The following is a 17,972-nucleotide window of genomic DNA, read 5'->3' on the forward strand; positions in this document are numbered from 1 at the left end:
GTACACTCTGTACGTCAGATCATTTACGTGTATAAACAATAATAGCAGTCCTATCAGAGTTACCTGGGGCACTCCTGACGATGCCCTTGTCTCTGATGAATTTTTGCCATCAAGATCAACATATTGGGTTCTATCACTTAATAAGTCTTCGAGGTACTCACATGTCGGGGAACCTACTATGTATGCTTGCCTGCAGGGGGCACCGTGTCAAATGCTTTTGAGAAAGCACCAGTACCAAGGTCAGTGATGTGTAATGTATGATGAAGATGACATGGAAGTGTGCACAGTGAAGATGATGTGGAGTCATGGATTTGGTGGGGTTGACAGGACAGGGGAAGGGGAAACTGTTGGGTAGAGATCGTGGGACGTTGGTTTAGTGGATATTGAGGCCAGGAGGATTAAGGGAGCGAAGGGTGTGTTGCATGGATTGTGACACTATAACTGAACTCGGGTATGTAGTGCCACTGGGTGGACAGTTTTGTCGTCTATCAGTTTTATGGTGGCCATTCGTTCTGGTGGACACCAGGTTGGGTGTTGTGCCGACATTAAAAGTTGTGCAATGATTACAGCAGAGTTGTTGTATGACATGGCTGCTTCCACAGTTGACCCTGCCTCTGACGGGATAGGATAAGCCTTGTGAAAGGACTGGAGTAGGAAGAACTGGATGGGTGGATTAGGCAGGTCTTGCACCTAGGTCTTCCACAGGCTATGACTCTGGTGGCAAGGAGCTGGGAATAAGATTGGCATAGAGATGGAGCAGGATGTTGTGTGGGTTGGGTGGGTAATGATATATAATTTTAGGAGGGGTGGGAAGGATCTTGGGTTGGGTGTCCCTCACTTTAGGGTGTGATGACAGATAATCAAAGACCTGGCAAAGGATATGGTTCAGTTGCTCCAGTGTAGGGTGATAACAGATGACAAGGATGTCACTCCTTTGCAGCCAATTCTTGGGTGTGTACAGGGTTTATACGACCCGGGACAACTGGGAGATCCGGGAAAAACCCGGGAATATTTTTATCCGGGAAAAACCCGGGAATTTTTTAGAATTCCGGGAAGTTTTCAATGATTTAGTTTTCAGTTAAATTCCAATACTCTAACGAAGAATATTACTGTATCTCGCTCCTGCAAAATAATTTTGCAGCAATGAAACACGAATGAGAGAAAAAAACTTGAATATAAAACTTAAGTTGCAAGGGTTACTTTCAAAGTAAATTTCTTATTTTGCGAGATGAACTCTGTGCTCGAATGTCCGATGAATTTCTAAAGTCACAGAGCGTTTGACTCTCATTCAAAAATCAGATGTTTGAGGATTACCATTTAGAATATTTTCGAGCTCAAAGGATCAGACATTTATGTCGTTGTTAAAAATTTTACTGACACATTTGTGTGATCTATCTAAAAGTGTAACTCGCACAAAAAGGATAAACTTTGTGTGTGACAGCATAGCTTCTCTTGCAGCTTATTAATCTTAGAGACCTATATTATACGTGAAAGCCTTTTCTTGTAGCAACACTATGTATATTAATTACCTTTTCCTATTTGTGTGTTTGCGCTTCTTAACAGTGATGTTGCTATTGGCTGTGACTACATCACATGTCCTGTGCTCTGAATATCCGCAGTCATCGGCTGGCGAGATCGCTTGCATGAGCTACGACTGGCTTACAAAAGCGCATCGGAATCTTGATTTCAATCCTTTGGAAAGTAACATGCGGTGTTCGGTGGAATTCGAATTTATACTTCCATAATATGAAAATATGCAGTATACATGTTGCTGCACATCAGACATCTTTCCAAAACGTGTTTTTTCCCCTGAGTTTCATTTTTTAAACTGTTGGGAATTTCTAGGCCGGTGTATAAAACCACTACCATTGAAAGGATTGATAAGTTTAACAGCTCCGAAGAAAAGTATACTGTTACTTAACACAGAAAAAATGTATTTTCATCCAGGGGAAAGTGTATTTTTAACCGGGAAATCCGGGATTCCCCCCCCCCCCTCCCCCCTTGTCCACATATACACCCTGGTGGAGGAAGGATTAGGGGTGTGCTATGATATGGCATGAGAAATCTGTTTGCAGACTAGGTTTGGGAGGGTAATGAATTTCTGTGAAGACTCTCATGAGATCTTCAGTGTAGTGGGCAAGGCAGTTTCCTTCAGTGTAGACACACTGTCCACAGGTGTCCAGGCTGTATAGCCAAACTGTGACCGAGAACAAGTGGCGCAACATACTGCTGAACGTAACATCCCTAAGTTCAGTGGCTGCTGTGCAACAAGTGCAATCTGGGTCCTTTCCTCCAGCATCAGCTTTTCTGAACTACACAGATAGGAGTTATCCTTCCAACACATCCTTCACTCCTGTAGTTCTCCTGGAATCAATACCCACCATCTCTCAGCATCCAGGTGCTCTACTCAGCAGTCTCCCCTCGATCTGTCCTGTCGCCCACTCTCAATCCGTGCCTCAATATCATCACCATGCGGTGCACCTCGCCAGTTCTGGTACCTGTGTATTACGTATCTAACCCGTGCACCAGCCACAGCTTCCACCCCACCCAAACACAGCCTCCAACTCACCGAAATGCAAACACAGCCTCCACCCCACCGTAGTCCACCTGCCAAACTGCAGTCATGGCATTGTGTGTCTAGTTGCTGTTTGGTGAGTGATCTTCTTTACTCCTAAATTATTTACATTCTGCCAGAATTTTCCATACTGTATTTCATTCACACTCAGGTGAGAAATTCCAAATCTATATGTTTGTCAAGAATATGACTGATAGGAAACATTTATCAAGAGTATGACTTATAGGGAACTTACCTATTTAAATGACTATATTTGCTGGGTGAGTATATAGGGGATCATAATTGACTAATTTCAAAGGCTAATATAACTGAGTTTCACTTCCATGTGAACAACATTTAAATTTTGTAAAGAATGATTGACACAAAACTTTTGTAATTGTACTACTGCTCTGAAAATATGATTAACTGTCAGCAAGATATGTATAAAAAAAGGAGTTGTCAAGTGAAAATCATTTTAAAAAAGTATTTTTGTGGGTTAATGGTTACCTTCAACCCCTTTTTATGGTTACTTTCAGTCTTTCAATTGACCACTTTTAGAAGGAGCACTGTTAAAAAAGTTTCAATTTTTTTAAAATGATTGTTAATCTTTTAGAAATGTATTTTGAATGTATTTTGAATTTATTATAATTCTTCACTTTTGTGGTTCTAATAAAAACTGCCACAGGTTGCCTGATAATTTTCTCTTTCTTTGTAATCACGTCGTTATTGTGAATAGTTGATAAATGCACATCTTTTGTGTCCTTCCATTTTATTACATCTACATCTACATCTACATCCATACTCCGCAAGCCACCTGACGGTGTGTGGTGGAGGGTACCCTGAGTACCTCTATTGGTTCTCCCTTCTATTCCAGTCTCATATTGTTCGTGGGAAGAAGGATTGTCGGTATGCTTCTGTGTGGGCTCTAATCTCTCTGATTTTATCCTCATGGTCTCTTCGCGAGATATACGTAGGAGGGAGAAATATATTGCTTGACTCTTCGGTGAGGGTATGTTCTTGAAACTTTAACAAAAGCCCGTACCGAGCTACTGAGCGTCTCTCCTGCAGAGTCTTCCACTGGAGTTTATCTATCATCTCCGTAATGCTTTCGCGATTACTAAATGATCCTGTAACGAAGCGCGCTGTTCTCTGTTGGATCTTCTCTATCTCTTCTATCAACCCTATCTGGTATGGATCCCACACTGCTGAGCAGTATTCAAGCAGTGGGCGAACAAGCGTACTGTAACCTACTTCCTTTGTTTTCGGATTGCATTTCCTTAGGATTCTTCCAATGAATCTCAGTCTGGCATCTGCTTTAACGACGATCAACTTTATATGATCATTCCATTTTAAATCACTCCTGATGCATACTCCCAGATAATTTATGGAATTACCTGCTTCCAGTTGCTGACCTGCTATTTTGTAGCTAAATGATAAGGGATCTATCTTTCTATGTATTTGCAGCACATTACACTTGTCTAAATTGAGATTCAATTGCCATTCCCCGCACCATGCGTCAATTTGCTCATTAGAAACACTTTTCCTCATCTGCAGGCAGCCATATCTCCATTACACTGTTTGGACAACTTCAGTGTTCCACATGTATCCATTATTGTTTTGATTAGAAGATCTGCAAGCTGAAGTAGAGGAAATGTGTGTTGTCAAGTAATTCACTTTGTTGAGAAGTTGTGTTATGAGAGATACGACCAGTTGAGAATATATATACTGGAAGATTCTCAAACTCTCAATCCTGCTGATAGATTGTAGATGGCCAGTCATAGCTATGTTTTGTTTTGTAGAGCATGTACAGGTATGTACCAAATCATGCCTTTTTTGGCACAATTGGTACCAAACAAAGGCAATCCTTGTACAATAATCTCCCTGCCAAACAGTTAAAAATTTTGGAAGTTATGTTCTAGATACTGCTACATCCACCAGATTATACACTTTTTTTGAATTAGAAAGATTTTCTGGTTCAAACTAGAGGTTGCCAGAAAAATGCAAATAATTCTGGATTTTCTGACACTTTTTTTAGGATATGGTTTGCCAAAAAAGACACTTGAAATAGAATCTTTGTATGACTAGTGCATTTCAATTTTTGGTTAATGTACCACTAAGAATATCGCAACACCAAAAAACATATGTAGTTCTTCTAGTAACAAAAATAGAAAGACATTATCATCACCACTCTAATCTGCATATCTGATAGTCTCACCGAAAATATTTTCAGAAATGCTCAAACATTCCTGTCGCAGATTAGGGAGAAGTAGGGTGTGACAGTGAATGGAAATCACAGAGATGAAGGTATTCTTTCCTTACAGTAAGCATCATAGCACAAACTGACATCATCTAATGTTGATCAAAATCTCAAAATCAATCTCTGTTAACTATAGAACGACAAACACATTGACTAATCAATACCAGACTGAGTAACAGAGATGTCAGAATCACTGTCCCAATCCTTCTGGAAAAATTCCAGTGCATTGTTTTCAACCACTTCCACAGGCTGTCACATCCCAGCGTCAACACCACCGTGTCACTCATTTCTGCATGTTTCATCTGACCAGGACTACAGAAAGACTGCTGTCAATAGGCATGCACCTGAACTGCATGCCAGCATACCAAAGTAGGGAGGCACACTCATGCACCCGTTGGTGCCTTCCGCGACATGAACACCACATTGCAGTTGTCCATGTGGACATTGAAGGCTTGCTCTCTATGTCCCAAGGCAAGTGTTATCTGCCGACAGTGATGGACTGCTTCACTCACAGGCCAGAGGAGACACCCATAGTGGACACCACCACCATCATCAACATCTGGATGGCATGCTTCAGCTGCCCCAGTCACGTCACTATGGACTGTGGCTGCCAGGTTGACTGCACACTGTCCACACATGTTGCTTCAGTTTGTGGTTACCAGCTACCACCCATTGTCTATCGGCATGGTTGAGCAGCTCCATTGAACACTGAAAGCCTTCCTAACTTAGCCACAGTGCCGCCTGTATGGAAACACTCCCGCTGCTGCTGCTGCTGCTGCTTGTCCTGTGAGTGAAACCAATAGAAGATGCTTCAGCCGCAACCCTGACAGAACATCTGCGCACCCACATAGCCCACCTCCGACCACAGTCACAGACCCAGCATGACACCAGCAAAGTATTTGTACATCCCAATCTACAGCACTGTACACATGTCATACTATGCAGTGACGTGCTACAGCTGCCACTTCAGTCACCTTACTCAGGGCTACACTGTGTGATCACCTGCGGTGAGACAGTACTTGACATCAAGTGCAACAGCAAGCCAACAAGCCACCAGTCCTCTGAGTCAATGCTGTATGCTTCTTGACCATTCTAGCTGCCATTCACTTCTTTGGTACAGCAGAAGACGTGTCAACACATGACATTTCTCCCACCACCAGTCAGACATAGCCCACACCAGTGGCCGCTAATGACGCAAGCGTACCACCAGCTGTCATCACCCCAAAAAGTGTGCCTCAGCCCCACCGTGCCATGCCAACTGGAACAGCCACAGCCTGCTCAGCCACCCAGGCCACACCTACCTCAGGCACCCGGGCCAGGCCCACTACAGCTGCCAGGAGACGACATGACTCATTCTGGCAGGTGTGTCCATTTCAAATGCCCATCTTGCGTATTAACAATGCCCTAGCTGCCTCCTGCTATAAAAATGTCTCCAGTGGACCGCATCTTCAGTATATCTTCTCCAATCTAATTTCAGGCACCAACTCCCATGTAACAGGCTGCTTATCCGTCACAGCTCCTGGACTCGCGTTCACATGCTTGTGGATCTTCCATGTAGGGCATTGAAGGAAGATTAATTTCCATTACCATTTTTTGTGTTCTTACCCATCAAGCTCCGGACTGCCGGGCTTGTGCGTTGGAGTTCTGTGAACTGCATTTAAGTTACGATGACACTGTACTCGCATGAGGGTAGACACTTTGCATAATCTCTGTGCCTCTGCTATCTTGGGTTCGACATTGCATCAAATCCCATGACATGATTTCGTGACCGAGTGTGTCTTTGAACACTTAATAATGCAACTCATTAACACATTTTGTGTCCTTCCAAACAATGTGCAGCCATGAACACTTTGTCATTAGCTTTTATTATCAGTGTCTTTTTTTTCTGCATGACTCAAAGCCTTGAGGCCAGCCACTTGTTGCTATCGGCAGCCAGTGCTACCTACCATTGCTGTCACTGGCCAGCAGCGTGAGGACATGCCCACTGTGCACCCAGCTGATCCCGCATGCTGACCTCAAGCACCTCTGCCCAATCATCACTGACCATCGAGCCACCATTGCACTTGTGCTGACGTCATGATGATGCTTGCAAAACTCAAACATCTGTCACACAAGTCAGGCACAACCTGAACACCAGTGCTTCGTTGCAGCTCCTGAGCTCTGCTTCCCAAGGGGGGAGCTATGTGGCAGTTGTGCCACAGAAATGCGTACAAGGACCAGAGGTTCTTTCTGCTAGCAAAAGCTAGCTGCGTCGGGGAACTGCCAATGTTCACACTTGCTGACAGGCAAAATTCTGTCAAAGAGTTTGGTGCACATGGACATAGGTCAGCAAAAAGCAACAAGCAGAGTCTATTGCTGCAAGCTACAGACTACTTGGGTCAAGCTCAATGCGAGCTCACCGCCAATGCTTATGGAAGTTTTTTTGATGCTCTCCATTCATTTTCACTTCCATTTTGTTGCATCTGTGAAGAAAACACTGCCAACAATTATCAAGAAAGTTTGTTTCATTCCAAACATGCATTTATTGTTCTCCCACAATCACGTGATCGTAGATGCAATGGCACTGAGGAGTGTATGCCTTCCAGGACAGTGTTAGAGTGGAACTACTCTGCAACACCGTTAGGGCAACCACCACCTAATAGACATTGCACTCAGAATATATTTCATCTAGTAATGGTTTATTGTTTTGTGTTGAATAAATATATATTCAGCAAACATGTACTGTATGAACTCCTGCCACCAGTCCTGTGACAATAAAGCCGACTCATTGCAGGTCCGGTATGTAAGCGATGATACTCACTTGTTTCTGATCGTTTAGACAGCAATCACAGACTTGCAGTCTTTGTGCATTTCCTGACATTTCAGCAAAGAAAGTACTGGTACTGTCAGCTTGCAGTGATCATGTTGTGATGAATCAGTAACTCGCTAAATTGTATAGAAATTGATGCAGGCGACCTACACACACTAAATACGATACTAACACAAAATGCATCCTAAATAATGCTTCATACATTGGTAAAAAAGAGATACTGCACGCGCACACACACACACACACACACACACACACACACACACTCTCTCTCTCTCTCTCTCCACTTTCGTTCTCCCCTTGCCCACTTCACCTTTCACAATCCCTCACCACAATCAAAATGCAGTACTAAAACAACAAAACCATACAAGTAGGTGTGTGTGTGTGTGTGTGTGTGTGTGTGTGTGTGTGTGTGTGTGTGTGTGTGTGTCTGCACTCTGTAGCTTTGAAAAAGAATTCATCCAAAAGGTCTTGTTCATATCCCTTTCAGTGATTCACTGCCGCTAATGTACATTGGTTTGTTACCTTTACTCCTGAAATTACTTACATACTATCACTACTTTCCATTACCATTTTTGTGTTTGTTTGTTGATGCTCACCACTTAACATTTTAATCTATGGAGTCAGAGATAATCATTATTCTTTCCATTGCTTTTATACCACCTAGGAATTCCAGCATTGTACTAAACTTTTGAAATATTTTTCAATGAAGTTTAATTTTTCTTCTCTGATGCTTGTTGCAGTAATACATAAAATCATATTGTTTTTCCAAAGTTTAGTTGAAATACCATCTCTTCCAAGCTGTACTTCTCACCTTTGATATATTTTCATTGTAACTGTTCTCACTTGGTCTGAGAAGCCACTCCTTGGGTGACTTTTTGCCACACATTAGTTTCTATTCTGTTGAAAGTTTGTGTAATAGCCAATAAATAATGATCTGTGTCAATGTCTCTAAGTTTTTCCTTATCTTGACATTCATGACTCCACTTCAGTTCCTACTGTTCTTGCAAAATGATTAAAGCAAGATTAATGTATGGTGGATTAAGATGAATCCATTGTTTTATCCCCCCTCCCCCCCTCCTTTCCCACATCTTCCTTCTCCTCCTCCTCCTCCTTTTTCTTGGGAATGCTCTGAAATAAGTAGAAATGAGTGTTAGGCTTAATTATTTACAAAAGATGATTAATGATTTCTATACTGTTAGTTATTTTATGCACTGTATAATCCCCTACAATCATTTGGTATTTGTTTCTTTATTGAGGCTGCTTGAGTTCTCAACCAGAATTTTCAAATTTCTTGAGGGACTTTCCAATGTTTCATTTTTAGAAGCAGTCTACTTCCTGCTTGTTATTTTTGTTATCCTAGTTTAAATGGGCAGTAGTGATATTGATCTGAATGGGAAGAGTGAAAATGTGTGTAATGGCGAGTTCAGTTCACTGACTGACAGGCAAAACAGGAAATTTTGTCTCCTAAAATTAGAACTGAAGCTGTACGCCTCAAGAGTACTTTCTCACAGGGCTTGTATCCCAGGTCTTAATGACAGAAAATACTAAATAACTTATGTTTTTTCCTGCTACAGCTAACATCTACTCTTTAGCAACAGTATTGTTAGGTGTACTGTTGTGAATTTTATTTTAAGTTCGGTTTTCTAATATTTATTGAGAATTTTAAAATAGGAATAGCATAAAAAGAACTTGTGTGAAGTTGCTTATTGTAATTTTTAATAGCCTTATTGGATCTACCAATCTCAAAAATTGTCAAAAGGGTAACAAAAGCTTTCAAAACATTAGTGAGAATTGCTGGTCAGTACTATCTTCAGAATGTGAAATGTTTAATATTGCCAATAGACACACATAAAATTAATAGTTTCAAAATCTAGGATACTGTCATCACTTTCATACAAATCTGTTACAGTACAGGAGATAAATACCTGCCAGCAAATTTGTTGAATAATTTATTTGTTTTCTTGGTTACATTTTCCTTTGATAAAGATGGCAAAAACTTTTTCTATACAGATTGTTTGTTCTGTATTCATGATCTTATAGTTTCATTATCGCAGTTTGTGATTATTGTGGCACATAAAGCATTATAAACTTTTTCTACAGGTCCTGATCTAATAGTGTGTGATGAAGGCCACCTGTTGAAAAATGAGAATTCAGCCATTTCCAAAGCTCTACGGAAAATTAGAACACTACGGCGCATTGTCTTGACGGGAACCCCATTACAAAACAATCTTAATGAGTGTAAGTTCCAGTGAAATGCAGTAAATAAGTTGAAAAATGTAGATTACTCTATTACAGATCTTGCTAAAGAAGAGGTTTGGTGTACATGTGGTTCCATTAATAATTTGTTGTGTCCGTTTATGCTTAAAATTTCTTTCCCCAACTTCATATATTGTTACTTCGATCACCATTCAATAGTGAGGCCTGTTCTGTCAGTGTGGCAAAACATTCTCAGCTTGCTACAGATACAGCATTGATATAATGAAATATTTTGTATGTTTATATATACACAGTTTAATGAAGTAATTCAAGTGGCAGTTTGAACTACAAAAAGTCTTTTGTATATGACTTTTGAAAGTAGTTGTGTTAGGGGAATTTTCTCTAATATAGTAATTGCTATGAACAATTTATTTTCAGTGAACTGAAATATCTTCATAAGATTTTCTTGGTCTTTACACCATGTTATTTTGAATAAAATTTGCCGGCCGGAGTGGCGGAGTGGTTCTAGGTGCTAAAGTCTGGAACCGCGCGACTTCTACGGTCGCAGTATCGAATCCTGCCTTGGGCATGGATGTGTGTGATGTGCTTAGGTTAGTTAGGTTTAAGTAGTTCTGAGTTCTAGGGGACTGATGATCTCAGAAGTTAAATCCCATAGTGCTCAGAGCCATTTTTGAATAAAATTTTGAGCTTTCAACAGCTGTCTCTGCCATTGTCATCTGGAATAAAAACTGCTGACTACTGGGGCTGGCATGGTGTTGCCCTTATGCAAGCATAAAAAATTTTTTTCATCACCCCTGTTCCCAGAACTCCCGAAGATAGTTTTTGACTGAGAATATTGTATCACAGACACAGTCCTTTTGACTGTTCAGAGATGTCACTAACCTACCCAAAGATGTGAACAACCATGCATGAGCAGCACCTATTAGACAGAGGGGTCCGACAGCTGATCAGTTCCAGTCATTCCACCAGGAAGTAGGTACACGGCCAGTGTTGTTTGCGGTTCAACCATGCCTAGACGGTCAATACTGCGGTTCGATCGCATCCACATTGTTACTTTGTGCCAGGAAGGGCTCTCAGCAAGAGAAGTGTCCAGGCATCTCAGAGTGAACCAAAGCGATGTTGTTCGGACATGAGGCGATACAGAGAGACAGGAACAGTTGATGACATGCTTCGCTCAGGCTGCCCGTGGGCTACTACTGCAGTGGATGACCGCTACCTACAGATTATGGCTCAGAGGAACTCTGACAGCAATGCAACCATGCCGAATAATGCTTTTCAAGCAGCACAAAATGTCGTGTTACGACTCAAAATGTGTTTAATAGACTGCATGTTGCGCAACTTCACTCCTGATGTCCATGACAAGGTCCGCACTTGCATGCAACCACGACACCCTGCAGTACAGATGGGCCTAACATCATGCTGACTCAACCGCTCAGAATCGGCATCATGTTCTTTTCACCGATATCTTCAGACAGACAATCGTCGGAGACATGTTTGGAGGCAACCTGGTCAGGCTGAATGCCTTAGACACACTGTCCAGCGAGTGTAGCAAGGTGGAGGTTCCCTGCTGTTTTGGGGTGGGATTATGTTGGGCCGACATACACTGCTGGAGGTCATGGAAGGCGCCGTAATGGCTGTACGATACATGAATGCCATCCTTTGACTGATAGTGCAAACTTATTGATAGCATATTTGTGAGGTATTTGCCTTCATGGATGACAATTTGCACCCCCATAGCGCACATCTTGTGAATGACTTCCTTCAGGATAATGACATCGCTGGACTAGAGTGGCTAGTATGTTCTCCAGACATGAACCCTATTGAACATGCCTGCGATAGATTGAAAAGGGCTGTTTATGGACTATGTGACCCACCAACCACTCTGAGGGATCTATGCTGAATCACCATTGAGGAGAGGGACAGTCTGGACCAACAGTACCTTGGTGAAATTGTGGATAGTGTGCCACAGTTGTGCAGTAGTCTGGACCACCACCTGGGAAGGTCTCGCTGTATGGTGATATAACCTGCAATGTGTGGTTTTCATGAGCAATAAAAAGGGCGGAAAGGATGTTTATGTTGGTCTCTGTTCCAATTTTCTGTACAGGTTCCGGAACTCTCTGAACCGAGGTGATGCGAAACTTTTTTTTTGATGTGTGTATAAGCATGATAGTAGCATCTGCAACCTACCAAGTAGCATCTGCAACCTACCAAGCAGAGCCAAAGTGATTCATGCCCTGGGAGACGAATTGTGCAACCATGGTCTGCCATAGGACTGAGCGACATCAAGTGGTGCAAGAGGCCAATGCCACATTTGAATGTGTCCTTCCTACATTCCTAAAAGCATGAAGCATCTGTCTTTGTACCCCCAGTCTCAGAATTGCTGCAGGTTATTCTAATGTCATCTGCCTCTTTCATAATGGGGTCCCAACAAAGGTACAAAAGTGAAGTCCTCAACTTTCCAAATTGCATCTTGTGTCCTTTCTCAACCCAGTGTTCAGCCATGATTTACTTCGCAAGCTCTCTTTGGTTGATGTGCTGTGTGCTCAGAACAGTGCTTATCTGCAGTGCAAACCATTTGGCCTATATAGATGCTGCTGCATTCAGAGACAGTGCAGAGGGGTGCATCGTAACTCGACTGATGGCCTTTGTAGTCTGGTCCCTTCAACCCACACAATCCAATCCGCATCATATCTTGTATGTGAGACATTAAGCAGAAGCAAAGCTGGAAGGTTGGAAAAGCAGTTTCAAATGTGGTACTGCTCCCTTTATTGACATGGTGTCACTTGGTTCTACGGCACACTGGAGTTGCCCAACTCACCATCCTGTACATGTGTCGTGTAAACCCTTTAAAGGGATGGTACAGATACTGCTGTCATGTTTATATAAGGACAGCATCATGCCATCCATGACACTTTATAGCTTTTACTTCTTATAACAGTGCTGGAGACAGACACCGAAAGCTCGAGAACTGTATTAAGGTGTGTTGCTATGAAAGACTCCGAGAGGTGAAATATCATTCTTTCATAAACATATTTGTTTTGGCCAGTTTATTTTCATTATATATAGAGTTGGTGCAAGTCTATAAAGTGTCTGCTCCGTCTGTTTAAACAGCTACTAAGTAAGTGGCTGCATTGTAATGTTGCTATACCTCACTCATAGATGATGTGGTTGAAGGACATCACAGAATAGCAGCCATGAATGAAAGCTCAGAGAGTACATACTATGATTTTAGATGATCAGTGAGTTATTGTCATTCGAGTGAACATGTTGGTTGACGACTGTATTCAGCTGGCATGTTGGTAGCTGGTGAAGCGAAGGCCACACAACAGACAAATCTAGCACTGAATGAACCCTATTGGCAACTTTCAGTAACTTATGTCAAGATTGCCCTTTACGCACTTTCAAAGCTGACAGCACTTTCGAAAGCAGCTCTTGTCACCAGATATGTAACAATAAATCATCAAAAATCACATTAGTGTCAACATTAGAGCCACAACATTTTTCATGGTGTAGTACTTCTTTAAGCTTTTGTTCAGGTATTATAGTGCAATGAGCAACTAAATCCTTTTTGAGAGCAAGGTGGGTTAATGGGTGAGGTGGATGCAATATAATGTCTGAAACTAAGTGATCGCTAGTTGTTCCAAGTTGCTGATCGCCATTGTAAACTGCTTTATGGTTTACAGTGATCTACTGATGTGTTGAAATGTTCTGCAGAATCAGAAACCATGTTTCAGTTTGTGAAGGCATAAATGGTGGGGCCTGCAATTGTAAGCGTGACACACAAGAATCAAATGAGCTGCAAGCAGAAAGTCTTTAACTCATGTGTGCAAGCATGACATGGATGAGATTGCTGGAACTGGTAATCTTGTTGTGTGTGATTTGATGTCACTTCCCTGCATAGCAGAGGTATCCAACATGGATGATTGCACTTGGTCCGAGGTCAGATTTAGTCATGGCATTGTGTTTATTGGTTGCTGTACAGTTGATGATAGATCCAAAACTTCCATCCCTTTGTGGAGGTGCTGAATCTTGCTGCCGACGACCTGTAACAGGGTATTTGCATCCTCTGTGACAGTGATAGTACACAGAAGGTACTTGTTCAGAGTGGACCCGCCCATATGTCAATGCTACTCATTATGTAGGCTAAATTAATAACCACATATAATGATGATTACTTTTTATTCAGATACCCGCTAGAAATGTCAGACGAGAAGAACAAGAAATTAGGGAAAGAACAGACAACATAGAACAGCCAACATTTTCTCAGAACAAATGTAAAACTATCCTGACAGATTGTTTATTTCCGCAAATGACGCTCACAACTAAAAAGTTATAAAATAAGGTGTTAGATGTAAAGGTGCAGAGTTGTATATAGTTGTTATTTTTAGTTGCATTTGTCAAGATATGATACACCATCAACATGGGCTTGCGAGAACAGATGTACTCTGTTCAAATTACAGTTTGGACTTAATATATTATTTGCTTGATTTTTAAAATGTGGCATAGCTTTTCCTATGTACATACAAGTTTCAGAGAAAAGGAAACCTGAACAGTCTTATAAGACATCATAATAAAGGAAAAAAGGTAAGGAAGAGGTAAATTGATATTTGAACATCAAAACCACTTCTTTGTGGCACTCAAGTGCAAGGTGCAGGTCAAGTTTATTGCTGAAAGAAAGGAGTTAATACTTCAGAAGAGACTAATGTATACCACAAAAAGTAATGAAAGCAAGTAATATTAAACTAAAATTGATAAGGAAACATTATTCAAAGAAAGGAGGAAAAAACTTGTTTTACTTTGATAATTATTGTAAAATTGTGCTTTTACTTGGATAATTATTGTGAAATTGTGCTGTCACCTCTGGCAGCCAAATAAATAACTGATTGAAGAAAGGAAGTGTGTATGTTAAACTACATGCTAAAAAGTAGTTATTATGAAAACATTTGTCGCTGATAGTGTGCAGTCGAAAGTCACAGCATTACATCTGGCGAAGATTTTTGAAGATGATAAAATGGAAAAATGATGACTGACTGCACTGACAGACAGTGACTAATTGTGATGGGTGATCAGTGACGAAGCTGTTATTTACAGTGCAAGAGACACATGCAATCCCTTTGATACATATCAAATGAGAGAACAGATAGAACAAACCAACATTTACTTATAGACAAATGTCAATTTAGATGCAACTAATATGTATGAAGATAACTTAACAAAATCAATAAGTTGGGAAACATATTATAGAGTCACACCAGGAATAGTCTCAGAATTAAAAAAAAAAAAAAAATAAAAATAAACAACCTAGAATTAAGTTTCATATTAGCGCGCACACTCTGCTGCAGAGTGAGAATTTCATTCTATGAATGATTTGATCGAACAAGTAATTGTTGATAAGAGTGAATCATCTATTAGTGCACCTCATTTGTCTGTTGACATCAAGAAAACACAAGCAAAATTTTTAACATTAAAGGCGCAAAGTCATTTATACTCTACTGTATGTAAGGGATCTGGGAAAGACTATTTAAATTTGGTTCACAGATACAGCATGAATGGTGGGAGAAATATGTACATGGCTTTTATAAACAACATAAAATTAATTGGGATAACTTTTGTTGTCATGTAACACTTGATACTGATATGTTTAAAACGATTGATGCTGATAGACAAATATGTTATCTTGGGTTTAACAGTAAAAAGAGGGAAAGAGTCACTAATGAAAGAAGAGCTACGTTAGTTCCTGTTGGAAACTATATGGGTTTGATCTAGATGTGAAATTGAGAGGGAGATTTTACAAAATGTAAAAGTAGGGTTGCATTTCGGATTGTAATTGTAATGGCAAAGATACAATAGGATGTATTTGTGAAGAGAATCAAAGGCCATCAGATAGGTTGATGTGCTCCATCAAGAAGCTCATGTTCCTTGTGAATTTTTTGTTGACATCTACATGGTCCCAAGTCATTTGTTGTATTTTTGTATTTTATTTCCTATACGACAATCCTACCGTTATACCATTCTTTCTACCTGTGGGTTGTTTCTTTCACTATCAGTTTCTATGTTGACTGGTAAGTACAGTCATGAAGAATTATTATATGTGCATTTGAAGACTATTTATTATTAATAGCTAAAAGTAGAGGCATATTTGCCCAAGGCATTGACTCTGAGGAAAACTGCTCGTTAAATTATGTAGTTTTATTTTCAACAATCCTGATAGGTTCATGGTAGTAGAGTATTCTTTTTCAGTTTACGTTGCTTTAGTGTGTGTGTTTACGATAGCAGTGTCACAATGACAAGGGGAAGAGTCAGCAGGATAGTTGTCCATTGAATTAAGTGATGATGTACTAACATAACCAGTAAAATAACAGTTATAATGTGCTTACACGACTATTAAAACAATATATGTACTATGCTAATGCAATTTTATAATGAGTCATTTACTGAAAAGGTGTGCTTGGTATTTTCAAGGTAGGAGTGATAGTACCTCAAATAAAAACAGCGTGATGTACCAAAATAAGTGTAGTATGGTAGGAGATGAGATAGATACACAAAGGAAGGAAGATCAACACCTGAGGTGAGGTGAGCTACAGGATAGTTTGGAGAATATTATGTGCAGGGACACTATCTCTGATGAGAAAAAGAGAAAAGTTGTTATGAAAGACGAAAAGATGTATCTGAGGAATGAAGTGTACATAGTGTAAAGTAATTTTAACTGTAATGAAATATTTAATTTTCTGAAACTTAACTCCAGTGTTATACAGAACAAAAAGCAGCTTGAGTTCTATAATATTAGGGAAGTTAATTAAAGGGGGAAATATTAAGAATATGCAAGGCATTTGAAATTACACAGTAGATTAATTTGATTTGGTTTAATCAGGGAGACCTAACAACAGTGGTCTTCGCTACCTGTCGCCCACACTGAAACTAATTTATTGTACAGTTTCTGTCCCTGTCATTCTAGTAATTCTAGTAAAGCCAACCAATACCCTTGAGGAATCAGGAAGAGGCTATTTATTTTATATTTTGTGTTATCGCTTTCAGGGTGACCAATCTAGTCAGTTACACAAAAGGTTTATACAAGTTGTAGTTATTCACATGCAATTCGTTTCAGTAACAAATCAACAAGACAATTCAGTAGAGTAGTGGTTATACAAGGATTATAATAATTTAATATTGTGTAGTGCTTTTTTGTTCTTCTGTCTGCCCGATACTTCTTTATTCTTTCAGATATTTTCTTCCTTTCTTTGTGTGAGATCCTGTAGTCCTTTTATTGATCTTCATATGTAGTCTTGTTTGTGTGTCTCGCAGTTTTCTCTGTATTGTTTTTTGGATCATCGACTTTAATTTTGAGTTCTCTCACATTTTTAATAATTCCTGTGATCCATTTAATGTTGCTCTTACTATTACACAATTTTTCTAGTATTACCTTTCCAATTTTGTTTTCTGGTTTTCTCACCAGATGTCCAAAGGATGAAATACATTTCTTTCTTGTTGTGCACATTGTTGGTTTTATTTTCTTGTATACTGTTTCATTTGAAGCTATTCTCCCATGTCTGTTTACTTGATGTTTTTTATTTATGCATGCCCTAATTATTCTTCTTTCCATCTTTAGTATTTTGTTAATCTCTGCTGAATTAGTTTTTTGAAGCTGCATTTTTGTTGTATGTGTTTTTGGTAATTTGCTTTGTTCAGTTTTTTAATCCATTTTGCCATTTTGATTTCTTGCTTATTTTGTATGTTAAGATTTCACCTAAATATTTAAACTCGTCAACAGTTTTGATTTCCTGTTCTATAGTAATTTTGTTAGCAATTGGTAGATCAGTTAGCATAATCTCTGTTTTTTCAAATGATATTCTAAGGCCAATTTTTATGCTGTTTCTTGTAGTGATTTAACTTGTTGTCAGGTTTCTTGACCATTGCTGGCTAGCAGAACGAAATCATCAGCAAATCCCAAGCAGTTTAGACATATATCTTTTTAGCACTTCCAGTTCTTACATTTTTTGTATTATTCTTGTACCATTCCCTCATTATGTATACCGGTGCACAGGTGAACAGTAATGGTTATAGACAGTCACCTGGTCTTATGCCTGTTTTTATGAGGAATAATTCAGAAATTTCTCCTCTAAATTTAACTTTCG

General features: G+C 39.9%; 1 protein-coding gene across 2 annotated transcripts in view; it reads left to right on the forward strand.

The window, feature by feature from the left end:
- Window positions 1–17,972, forward strand: part of LOC126473359 (transcriptional regulator ATRX homolog) — a 479,699-nt gene that overhangs the window by 303,619 nt on the left and 158,108 nt on the right. For both annotated transcript variants that reach the window (XM_050100365.1, XM_050100366.1), the window contains one exon: window positions 9,724–9,861. In XM_050100365.1, coding sequence (XP_049956322.1) covers window positions 9,724–9,861 — 138 coding nt within the window. The remainder of the gene's footprint in view (window positions 1–9,723; window positions 9,862–17,972) is intronic.

This window comes from Schistocerca serialis, chromosome 4, assembly GCF_023864345.2.
Source record: "Schistocerca serialis cubense isolate TAMUIC-IGC-003099 chromosome 4, iqSchSeri2.2, whole genome shotgun sequence".
Taxonomy (NCBI): domain Eukaryota; kingdom Metazoa; phylum Arthropoda; class Insecta; order Orthoptera; family Acrididae; genus Schistocerca; species Schistocerca serialis.